Consider the following 13,121-nt stretch of genomic DNA (forward strand, 5'->3'; position numbering starts at 1 on the left):
GCCCCAATTTCCATATTCTATTGTGGAAAATCCAGACACGCAGTGCCCCCAGCTGTTCCTGGATCAATCGGATCCCTCTCTGTGGAGTTCCACTTGGGCCTGCTCTTCTGGCCTTAAACCCAAACTTATCTCGACTCCCCACAGAGCTCACATGTGCTCCTACCCAACCCCTCAAGGCTTTGATTGGTGGTGATGGGACAGTTAGGAAATATGTTATACTGCCCACTAACAGTTAGCACATAGAAGATCCTTAAGAAGGACCTTAATGCCCTATGTTGTACTTCACATCCCCTGAATATATACATACATATATATATACACACACACACACACACACACACACACACACATACACACACACACTCAGGGTGACAGAAAATGTATACAAGTGGACACTTTGGTCAATGTTGCTCAAGCAGTAGTAGTTTTCTGTAATCAGAAATGTCTGGATGCTGATGGTAACCACTTTGAGCACCTTTTGTAATTGCAGAAGTCAAACGTGATTTGTATTCATCTTTTGTATTGGTATTTTTTGAGTATTACATACAGTTTTCCTTTTTTAAAATGTGTATACGTTTTTTGGCATCCTTTGTGTGTGTGTGTGTGTGTATGTGTATAAATGTATTTAATGGAATTGTAACAGTTATATTCGATGTCAAAGGGGTAGTAGAGTGGGGGTTATCACTTTGTGAAGGGTGTAAATGTCTAACTATTACATTGTTTTGTACACCTGAAACTAAGAAAAAAAATGAAGGACCTTAATGAGTGCATTGAATGTGAGAAATTTCAGATAGCTTTGCTAGTAGGGGAGATGGTTTTCGACAGTAGGGCTTGTTTCATACCTCACAAATCATACCATTATAGATTATTGCCTTGTAGCTCTAAGTAAGGCTAAGACTAGCCCTGCTAAAAACTGCAGGGTAGGGTGAGGGAGGGGCATGTGGGTTTACTCTGTGTAGTCTCTACAAATTTACAAGGGCTGTCTCTACTAAAGTTCTACATTTCCACTTCTTACTTGCCTCTCCCCTCCAAAATGGTCCATTTAGTCTGATGCACTCTCTATAGTAAGATGGTGTGTGCATGTACACCTCTCTGATGGAGGTGGGGGTAGGAGGGATGGAGAGAGTGAGTGTGAGTGGGTGAATGAATTTCATATATGAGGAAGGGTGTTTTTCTAAGGATGTGAGATAGGTCTTTGTTTTGCAGGGAGCATAAATTAATTAAGAGTATAATTTAGGAGACCTGAAGATCACCCCTGACCTCACTCTCCTACTTAATGTGCGCAGGGAGAAACACCGGAGAATGTTACTCAGGAGTTAGGAAGGGAGACTGGCTTTTTACATCCATTGAAACAATCAATCGTAACAAAACACAGACAGCCCTCCTCTGGACTGTACAACAGGGCTAGTATCTATTTCCAAGACTGTATTAAGCTTGGAAATTCAAATTCCATTCCTCCATTTGATTTTTTTTAATGGATACTGATGTAATGTGTTTCATTGCTTTTTATATAGGCCAAGATTTTGTTTGGAGTTTTGGATGTGTTTTCTTCTTTTTGACACCAGGGAGCAAATCAATAAGCACTAAATATGTTCAGTGGACAGGAGGATTGGTTTCTGACAAACTTGGCCACATCCGGTGATAATGTAATCCTTTGCTTAGAGAGGGCTTAGCACCAGAAAGCCAATCAAATAGCTGCACGCTGGTGGATGCACAGCCTAGAAATGACAAGAGTTTCTAAGCCCACTCATGGTCTAAGATTTCCTTGCAGTTTTTCTAGGGGAGATAAGGTAGTCAAAGATGCTACATTGGTCCCAAGCCTGATGTGAGGCAGCAAGTCATAGAGAAGCAGTGAATGAAAGAGTGTATGTGTGCATAATGAGCAAATGTGTATATGAAGAGATGTCTAGAAACACTTCACTCTTTTTTAAAATGATTTTTATTAAAAATATAGCTAACATACAATATTATTTTAGTTTCAGGGGTACATCATATTTATTCAACATTTACTCATATATGCCTAAAGAAGTGATCACCATGATAAGTCCAGCAACCATCTGACACTGTCCCATGTTATCACAATATTATTGAGTATATTCCCTAGGCTGTATGTTACATCCCCATGATTTATTTATTTTATAGATGGAAATTTGGACCTCTTATTTCCCTTTACCTTTTTTGCCCTTTAAAAATTTTTCAATTACATTAAAAAAATAGTTTCAGGTGTACAAAACAATGTAACAGTTAGACATTTATCATTTATATCCTTTACACAGTGACAACCCCCTCCCCCCATCTACTACCTCTCTGATATCACATACAGCCATTACATTTCCACTGTCTCTATTCCTAATGATGTACTCCACCTCTTGTAACTGTATATGTATATATATAAACTTGTAGTTGACATTCCTTATTGTTCAGCTTCAGCTTCAGGTGTAAAGTGCAGTGATCAGGCATCTACATCTTTCCTGAGGTGGTCTCCCTAATGAGACAAGTGTCCGTCGGTTACCCTACAAAATCTTAAAAACATTATTGACTATATTCCCCAAATTAACTTTCGTGATCCCATGGCAATCTTGTGGTTACTAACTGTGCTTTCTAATCCCCTCACCTTTCTGCTTATCCCCAGCCCTCAGTTTTTTTTTATCTAGCAGCCCTCAGTTTTTCCTCTATGTGTCTGAAACGGTTTCTGATTAGTTCATTATTCTTTTCTTTAGATTCCACTTATAAGTGAAATCATATGGTATTTGTCTTTCACTGTCTGACTTATTTCACTTAACATAATGTTCTCTAAGTCCATTCATATTGCTGCAAATGGTAAGATTTCTTTCCCCTTTATGGCTGCGTAATACTCCATTGTATAAACGTACCACAGTTTCCTAATCCAGTCATCTACCGATGGGCATTTCGGTTGTTTCCATGTCTCAGCTATTGTGTATAGTGCTGCAATAAACATAGGAGTGCATACAGATTTTTGAATTAGAGTTTTGGATTTCTCTGCATAGATACCTAGGAGTGGAATTGCTGGATCATAAGGTAGTACCATTTTCAGATTTTTGAGATATCTCCATACTGTTTTCCATAGTGTCTGCACCAATCTGCAATCCCACCAACAATGCACAAGGTTCCCTTTTCTCCACAACCTCGCCAGCACTTGTTGTTTGTTGATTTATTAATGATAGCCATTTTGACTGATGTGAGGTGGCATTTCACTGTGGTTTTTATTTGCATTTCTCTAATGATTAGTAAGTTTGAGCATTTTTTCATATGTCTGTTTGCCATCTAGATGTCCTTTTTCAAAAAATGTCTCTTCATGTCCTCTGCCCATTTTTTAATTGGGTTGTTTGTTGTTATTTTTTTGGAGTTGAGTTGAGTGAGTTTTTTATAAATTTGTGATATTAACCCCTTATCCGATACATCATTGTCAAATCTCTTTTCCCATTAAGTAGGATCCCTTTTTGTTTTATTGATGGTTTCCTTTGCTGTGAAAAAACTTTTTAGTTTGACGTAATCCCACATGTTTATTTTTTATCTTACTTCCCTTGCCCAACGGGATATATCAGTAAAAATCTTACTCCGGGTAATTTCTGTAAAGTTTCTACCTATAGTTTATTTTTAAAAAAATTTTTTATTAATTAAATTTATTGGGGTGACAATTGTTAGTAAATTTACATAAATTTCAGGTGTACAATTCTGTATTACATCATCTATAAATCCCATTGTGTGTTCACCACCCAGAGTCAGTTCTCCTTCCATCACCATATATTTGATGCCCCTTAACCTCAACACCCACACCCCACCCCCTTACCCTCTGGTAACCACTAAATTATTGTCTGTGTCTATGAGTTTTTCTTTCTCATTTGTTTGTCTTGTTCTTTTGTTGTTTCTGGTTTATATACCACATATCAGTGAAATCATAGGGTTCTCTGCTTTTTCTGTCTGACTTATTTCACTTAGCATTATACTCTCAAGATCCATCCATGTTGTCACAAATGCTCTTATATCATCTTTCCTTAACGCCGAATAGTATTCCATTGTGTATATATACCACAACTTCTTTATCCATTCATCTGTCAAAGGACATTTTGGTTGTTTCCATGTCTTGGCCACCGTAAACAAAGCTGCAATGAACATTGGAGTACACGTGTCTCTATAGAGAAATGCTTTCAGATGTTTTGGGTAGATACCCAGGAGAGCGGTTGCTGGGTCATATGGTAATTCTATTCGTAATTTCTTGAGGAACCTCCACACTGCCTTCCATAGCGGCTACACCAGTCTGCATTCCCACCAACAGTGTATGAGGGTTCCTTTTTCTCCACAGCCTCTCCAACACTTGTTACTATTTGTCTTGTTGATGAAAGCCATTCTGACTGGGGTGAGGTGATATCTCATTGTGGTTATCATTTGCATTTCTCTGATGATTAGCGATGTTGAGCATTTTTTCATGTCTATTTGCCATTTCTATGTCCTCTTTGGAGAAATGTCTCTTCAGGTCCTCTGTCCATTTTTCAATTGGGTTGTTTGTTTTTTTGTTGTTGAGTTTCATGAGTTCCTTGTATATTTTGTATATTAGCCGCTTAACAGAGGCGCTGTTTGCAAAAATCTTCTCCCATTCAGTTGGTTGCTTCATTATTTTGTCAATAGTTTCTTTGCTGTGCAGAAGCTTTTCAGTTTCATATAATCCCATTCGTTTATTTTAGCTTTTACTTCCATTACCTTTGGAGTCAAATTCATAAAATGCTCTTTGAACCCAAGGTCCATAAGTTTAGTACCTATGTTCTCTTCAATGCAGTTTATTGTGTCAGGTATTATGCTTAAGTCTTTGATCCATTTTGAATTAATTATGGTGCATGGTGACAGATAGCAGTCCAGTTTCATTCTTTTGCACGTAGCTATCCAATTCTGCCAGCACCATTTTTTGAAGAGGCTGTCTTTCCTCCATTGTATGTTTTTAGCTTCTTTGTCAAAAATTATCTGTCCATATTTATGTGGTTTTATTTCTGGGTTCTCAATTCTATTCCATTGGTCTATGTGTCTGTTTTTCTGCCAATACCAACCTGTTTTGTTTATTGTAGCCCTATAGTACAAGCAAAAATCATGGAGTGTGATACCTCCAGTATTGTTCTTTTTTTAAATATTGCTTTGGCTATTCGGGGTCTTTTGTGGTTCCAAACAAATCTGATGATTGTTTTGTTCTATTTCTTTAAAAAATGCCATTGGGATTTTGATGGGGATTGCATTAATCTGTATATTGCTTTGGGTAAAATGGACATTTTAACTATCTTGATTCTTCCAATCCATGAGCACTGAACGTCTTTCCATTTCTTTGTGTCTTCTTCAATTTCTTTCAAAAATGTCTTATAGTTTTCAGCATATAGGTCCTTCACATGCTTGGTTAAGTTTAGTCCTAGGTATTTTATTCTTTTTGCTGCAATTGCAAAGGGAATTGTTTTTTGTATTTCTTTTTCTGAGATTTCATGGTTAGTATATAGGAATGCAATGGACTTTTCTACATTGATTTTGTAGCCAGCAACTTTACTGTATTCGTTGATTGTTTCTGATAGCTTTTTGGTGAAGTCTTTAGGGTTTTCTATATATAGCATCATGTCATCTGCAAAGAGTGACAATTTAACATCTTCATTCGTAATTTGGATGTCTTTTATTTCTTTCTCTTGCCTGATTGCTGTGGCAAGGACTTCCAACACTATGTTGAAAAGCAGAGTTGATAGGGGACAAACTTTTTGTTTAAATGAACGTAGAGCAAAGGGCTTCAGCTTTTCACCATTAATTATGAGATTAGCTGAGGGCTTGTCGTATATGGCCTTTATTATGGTGAAGTATTTTACTTCTATACCAATTTTATTAAGTGTTTTAATCATAAATGGATGTTGTATCTTATCAAATGCTTTTTCTGCATCAATTGATAGAATCATATGATTTTTGTCCTTTATTTTATGTGATGTATCACATTGATGGATTTGCGAATGTTGAACCATCCTTGTGCCCCGGGGATGAACCCCACTTGGTCGTGATGAATAATCTTTTTAATGCATTGTTGTATTCGATTTGCTAGGAGTTTGTTTAGGATTTTAGCATCTGTATTCATCAGAGATATTGGTCTGTAGTTTTCTTTTTTTGTGTTGTCCTTACTAGGTTTTGGTATCAGTGTAATGTTGGCCTCATGAAATGAGTTCGGGAGTACTGACTCTTCTTCAATTTTTTTGGAAGAGTTTGAGCAGGATTGGTATTAGATCCTCTTTGAAGTTTTGGTAGAATTCACTGGTGGAGCCATCTGGTCCAGGACATTTGATTTTGGGAAGGTATTTGATGACTGATTCAATTTCGTTACTGGTGATCAGCCTGTTTAGATTTTCCAGTTCTTCATGATTCAGCCTTGGAAGGCTATATGTTTCTAAGAACTTGTCCATTTCTTCTAGGTTATTGAATTTGGTGGCATATAGTCCTTCATAGTATTCTTGGATAATCCTTTGTATTTCTGTGGTGTCCGTGATAACTTCCCCTTTTTCATTTCTGATTTTGTTAAGTAGTGTCTTCTCTCTTTTTATCTTAGTGAGTTTAGCCAAGGGTTTGTCGATTTTATTCTGTATTACATCGTCTATAAATCCCATTGCGTGTTCACCACCCAGAGTCAGTTCTCCTTCCATCACCAAATATTTGATCCCCTTTACCCTCATCACCCAGCCCCCACCCCCTTACCCTCTGGTAACCACTAAATTATTGTCTGTGTCTATGAGTTTTTGTTTCTCATTTGTTTGTCTTGTTCTTTTTGGTTTATATACCACATATCAGTGAAATCATAGGGTTCTCTGCTTTTTCTGTCTGACTTATTTCACTTAGCATTATTCTCTCGAGATCCATCCATGTTGTCACAAATGCTTCTATATCATCTTTCCTTAACGCCGAATAGTATTCCATTGTGTATATGTACCACAACTTCTTTATCCATTCATCTATCGAAGGACATTTTGGTTGTTTCCATGTCTTGGCCACCGTAAACAAAGCTGCAATGAACATTGGAGTACACGTGTCTCTATAGAGAAATGCTTTTATATTTTTGGGGTAGATACCCAGGAGAGCGATCCTTTTTTAGTTCTAACTGGTTGTTCTTTATGATTTCTATGTCCTCCTTTATGTCTTCTCTAAGCTCCTTAAACATTCTTATCACCAGTGTTCTGAACTCTGTCTCTGAAAGGTTGGTTACCTCTGCTTCATTTGGATCCAGTTGTGTAGGTTTCTTCTGTTCTTTTATTTGGGACATGTTTCTTTGTCTCCCCATTCTGACTAACTCTCTGTGTTTGCTTTGATGTATTAGGAAGATCCCCTAGAGCTCTTAGTTCTTGCTGGGTTATCTTATGTAGTATGTGTCCTTTATATTTGACTTGGACTACTTCGTTCTTCTCCTCTGCATGTGCTCTACAGGTGGCTCGTGTGTTTTGTATATTGTCCTGTTCAAGAAGAACTTTAATTGCTTTTAGCTTGTGAGTGGGTGGGTTTAACTCCTAGGCCATCTAGTTGTGAGACTTGGCTCTGCCCACCGCAGGGTGTTCTGCTGGGTGAGGGTTGACCACTTAAATGAGGTTTGGCCTCTATGGGCTCTTGTGCCTTCAGAGAATTCCCTCTGGGTGTGTGACTTGTTGGTCAAACCCGGTAGTACTCTGGTTTGGTCTAGAGTTGGCTTCTGGATATGTTGAATCTTGTGCCTCTTAAGCTGGGCCCTGTTAGGGCAGTTTCATCACAAATTAAGTTACCAAGTACAACAACAACAACAACAACAAAGAAAACAAATCAAGTACATTCACATGTAAAATACAACCGACAATCCCCACTCAACATAAGCAAAGATATCAAGGAAATAAAGGCAGAACAAAGCAAATCACAACCAGCAGAAGAAAAAAAAAACACACCAAGCAAAGCAAAACAGGAAGCAGCACCAGTCTTGGCTTAAGCCCACCAAGCAATCTCCAGGTTGTCCTCCGCTGTGCCAAAGAGTTCCCTGCCTATTGCACAGGCAGCGCTGGTAACCTGGTGCCCAGAGTGATTTGGGACTGTAGATTTGAATGCGAGGGGCTGAGGCTTCTGGATGACAGTTTTCAGAGAGACCGTGCAGTTTCTGTGCTTTTCTGCACAAATGCACGCTGAGAGTAGCTCCACCAGCCCTGTGCCCAGTACTCCTGAGTCTTAGGGCCCTCCTTCCATGGGTGTGTGTGAGGGGGCGGGCGGGTGATCTCTAAGCTGCTGAAAGCCGGGAGCTGCATCGGCCGCTTACTGCTGCACTCAGGGAGTGCTTCCACGGTTGCCCTTGCCCCGCCCCAGGCCAGCCAGAAGGGGTGTGGGCTGGGGATGGAGGGGGTCTTCTCTCTCCCAGGCCAGCCACATCACACTCCTCCCGCAGGCCCGAAAAGGTGGTGGCTGGGGGTATGGGAGTCTGCTCTCTTCTTGTCCAGCGAAAATCCCCTCCTCCCAGCCTCTTCCAAAGGTCAGAGCTGGCTGCCAATCTTCCCAATGCCTGAGCACAGACGCCCCTCTGTAATCTGACACTACTCCTTAGTTCAGGGGTCAGTTTAAGTCTCTGGAAGGGCAGGGGGAGGATTCGAAAAGCTCGGTGAGAGGCCCAGGTGTGGCGTGTGAGTTCTTTGTCTGCCCTAGGGCCCACGAGCTGCCCGCCCCTGCGGGAGCGATCAGCTGTGGGACCCAGAGAAAGAGCCCACCTCCTGGACCCTGCGCTCTCCGCTGCACCCTGGGCTCCCGTGGGATTCTAGAGCCCCGGGTGCTGCCTGCCGCTGCTGCTGTGGGCACGCTGCAGGGCCGCGGCTCTACCGTGGGGGGTGGGGAGAGCGAGGCGCGTTTCCTCTTACCCTCCTCACTCCTTCCCCGTTCGCCCAACTAGCGCACCCCAAAGCAAACCTTCCACAAGTCTCCGCTCCGTCCTGAGATTCGCGCAGAGGTCGCCATCCGGCCTGGGCTCTTCCACGAGTCTGCGGTCCGCCCTGGGTGCCGCCGTGGCGGGGCCATACTGTTCTTTTTTTCCCACTTACTATCTCATGGACCCCTTTCTGTGTCAGCACATATGCATCCCCATGTGCCTGCCATCCGCCGTACTGTAGATATGAATGTGTCTTTGGTTCCTGTGGCCCTTGGGCTGCTGTCACAAGACCTTTTCTTTCCAGGGTCAAGAGACGCATGGGGAAGAAATCCTTGTCCCATGACAGCATCTTCGTATTGGACCCTGAGCCTGAAAGATCAGCAAGTAAAAAATGCTGCTCTGCAGATCTCCAGAAAGGCAGACCTCTGCAGGTAACATTGAACTTGAATATTAGTGCCTAACTGGACTACTCGTCTTCCATTTCCTATTCGTACCCCTCCAAAAAAAAAAGGAGTGAGGAAATTGGCCCTACTTCTCAGCTGATTCTACCTACACAGGGCTGTTGTAAATATTGAATGAAAGAATGTATAAATATATGATGTGCTTACCTAGTGCCTGGAATAGTGTTGGCTGGTATTAGCATATTCACGTCTCTTGACCCATCCAAGAATGCCTTAAGTATTATGACAGCGACATTCCACTGTAAATATGCAGGGATGCCAACCTCCATGTTTTTTCTTTCTTCCACAGAGATCTCATGTTTTCAGAACTCTGCCTACAGCTGATAGTGTGCATGAAGCTTTTTCTGGAGCCATGGTTGGAGTTGTGACCCAGTACATGCCCAGAAGTGGAATCTGGGTTGCAGGCTCCAAGATCACTGAGGTAATAGAGTGGAATTGTTAAAAATATGGTAGCTGTGTCAGACGACCTATGCTTTAATTCTCTCTCTGCTACTTACTGGCTCTGTAACCTTGAGCTGATAGCTTAACCTCTATGAGCCTTCCTTTCTTCATCTACAATGGGTATAATATTGATATCTACCTCAAAAGGTCTTATGCTTACGTTTTCAATCCATTTGAATTAATTTAGGTACACGGTGATAGAGAGTAGCCCAGTTTCATTCTTTTGCACATGGCCTTCCAATTATCCCAGTACCATTTATTGAAGAAGCTGTCTTTTCTTCATTGTAAGTTTTTAGCTTTATCAAAAATTATCTGTCCATATTTATGTGGGTTTATTTCTGGGTTCTCAATTCTATTCCATTGGTCTATGTGTCTGTTTCTTTGTCAATACCGTACTGTTTTGATTATTGTTGCCCTGTAGTACAAGCTAAAGTCAGGGAGTGAGATACACCTAGCATTGTTCTTTTTTCTTAAGATTGCTTTGGCTATTTGGGGTCTTTTGTGGCTCCAAGGAAATCTGATGATTTTTTGTTCTATTTCTTTAAAAAACGTCCTTGGGATTTTGATGGGGATTGCATTAAATCTGTATATTGCTTTGGGTAATATGGCCATTTTAACTATGTTTATTCTTCAAATCCATGAGCACGGAATGTCTTTCCATTTCTTTCTGTCTTCTTTAGTTTGTTTCAAAAATGTCTTAAGTTTTCAGCATATATGTCCTTCACATCCTTGGTTAAGTTTATTCCTAGGTGTTTTATTCATTTTGCTGCAATTGCAAAAGGAACTGTTTTTTATATTTCTTTTTCTGAGATTTCATTGTTAGTATATAGGAATGCAATGGACTTTTGTACGTTGATTTTGCAGCCAGCAACTTTACTGTATTTGTTGATTGTTTCTAATAGCTTTTTGGTGGAGTCTTTAGGGTTTTCTATATATAGCATCATGTCATCTGCAAAGAGTGATAATTTAACTTCTTCATTCCCAATTTGGATGCCTTTTATTTCTTTCTCTTGCCTGATTGCTCTGGCAAGGACTTCCAACGCTATGTTGAAAAGCAGAGGTGATAGGGGACAGCCCTGTCGTGTTCCTGAACGTAGAGCAAAGGGCTTCCATTTTTCACTGTTAATTATTATATTAGCTGAGGGCTTGTCATATACGGCCTTTATTATGTTGAGGTATTTTCGTTCTACACTCATTTTATTGTTTTAATCATAAATGGATGTTGTATCTTGTCAAACGCTTTTCTACATCTATTGATATATGATTTTGGTCATTTATTTTGTTTATGTGGTGTATGACATTGATGGATTTGCGTATGTTGAACCATCCTTGTGCCCCAGGGATGAACCCCACTTGGTCATGATGTACAATGTTTTTAATACATTGTTGCATTTGATTTGCTAGAATTTTGTTTAGGATTTTTGCATCTGTATTCATCAGAGGTATTGGTTTGTAGTTTTCTTTTTTGTGTTATCCTTTCCAGATTTTGGTATCAGAGTAATGTTGGCCTTATAAAATGCGTCAGGGAGTGTTGTCTCCTCTTCAATTTTTTTGGAAGAGTTTGAGATAGGACAGTCTATTTAGATAGTAATTTTGGCATCATAAAATGACTATGGTGGCATATAGTCCTTCATAATTTTCTTGGATGATCCTTTGTATTTTTGTGGCATTCATGGTAACTTCCCTTCTTTCATTTCTGATTTTATTTGTTGTTGTTTTTTTTCTATTTTTTAGTGAGTCTAGACAAGGGTGTATCAATTTTATTCCTCTTTTCAAAGAATGAGCTCATTTTTGCATTAATTTTTTCTATTGTTTTTTTTGTTGTTGTTGTTCTCTATTTCATTTAGTTCTGTTCAGATTTTTGATATTTCCTGCCTTCTGCTGACTTTGGGTTTCATTTGTTGTTTTCCTAGTTCTTTAAGAGGCAACGTGAGATTGTTTATCTGGGATTTTTCTTGTTTCTTGAGATAGGCCTGTAATGATATAAATTTCCCTCTTAATACTGCTTTCACTGCATCCCCCAAATTTTGGTAGGATGTATTTTAACTGTCATCTGTTTCATGTACCTTTTGCTCTCTCCTCTTATTTCTTCTTTGACCAAGTTGTCCTTTAAAATTATGTCATTTAATCTCCACGTATTTGTGGTTTTTCCTGCTTTCTTTTTGCAGTTGATATAGAATTTCAAAGCCTTCTGATAGAGAATATGTTTGGTATGATTTCAATCTTCTTAAATTTGCCGAGGCTAGTTTTTTTGTCTCAACATGGTCTCAATATTTTCAAGGATATGATCTATCCTTGAAAATGTTCCATATAGACTAGAAAAGAATGTATAGTCTGATGTTCTAGGATGAAGTGCTCTGTAAACATTAGTTATGTCTATTTTATTTAATGTGTTATTTAGGGCTGCTATTTTATTTATTTTCTATTTGGATGATCTATCCATTGCTGTCAATGATGTATTTAGGTCCCATACTATAATTGTGTTATGGTGAATTTTTCCCTTTACTTCTGTGAATAGTTGCTTGGTATATTTCTGTTCTCCCTGATTGGGGGCATAAATATTGATGATTGTTATGTCTTCTTGTTTTATAGTCCCCTTTATAATCATGAAATATCCATCTTTGTCTCTTGTTATCTTGTTTATGCTGAAGTTTGTTACATCTTGTATCAGTATGCCTGCTTTTCTTCAATACCATTTGCTCGGAGTGTCAATTTCCACCCTTTTTCTTTGAGTCTATATTTGTCCTTGTAGCTAAGATGTATCTCTTGAAGGCAGCATATGGTTGGGTTTAGTTTATTGATCCATTCTGCTAGTCTGTGCCTTTTTATTGGTAAGTTCAGTCCATTTACAGTTAGGGTGATTATTGTTCTATGAGGGTTTCCTATTATTCTATTTCTGTTTTTTTAGTAGGATAGTGCCTGCATTGTTTCTTTGCCTTTTTGTTGATGTCTGTTATTTCAGTTTGGTGGTATTGTATGATTTTTTTTCCCTCTGTTTCTTCTTTTATTATGTTATATATTTCAGTTCTGGATTTTTTTTTTTGAGTGGTTACCATTAAGTTCATGTAAAAAAAGTTTGATAATATTTAGAGTATTCCATTTTCTTCAGCATGCTTACTTTCTCCGTTTCCTTATGCTGGTTCAGACGTTTAATCTCCGCCCCTTTATGTTTTTGTTGTCACAAATTATCCCTATTTATGTTTTGAGTTGATTTCTGCACTGCAGTAGCAAGTTGTCTTTTTCCTCTTTTTCTTTTTTAAGTGTTTTTTTCCCTTCTTTACTATGTATGTTATGTTTAAGTGTATGGTGTCCTATTTGGTGTAGGGGTTGCC

At 39.1% G+C, this 13,121-nt stretch overlaps 1 protein-coding gene across 1 annotated transcript in view; it reads left to right on the top strand.

The window, feature by feature from the left end:
• The window catches only part of KIAA1210, a gene marked incomplete at its 3' end in the record, with an annotated part of 44,948 nt that overhangs the window by 5,677 nt on the left and 26,150 nt on the right, over positions 1 to 13,121 (top strand). Inside the window, exons 3-4 of the mRNA XM_081043002.1 lie at positions 9,192 to 9,318; positions 9,638 to 9,769. Coding sequence (XP_080899128.1) covers positions 9,192 to 9,318; positions 9,638 to 9,769 — 259 coding nt within the window. The remainder of the gene's footprint in view (positions 1 to 9,191; positions 9,319 to 9,637; positions 9,770 to 13,121) is intronic.

Source organism: Rhinolophus hipposideros (assembly GCF_964194185.1).
Source record: "Rhinolophus hipposideros genome assembly, chromosome: X".
In the NCBI taxonomy this organism is placed as follows: Eukaryota; Metazoa; Chordata; class Mammalia; order Chiroptera; family Rhinolophidae; genus Rhinolophus; species Rhinolophus hipposideros.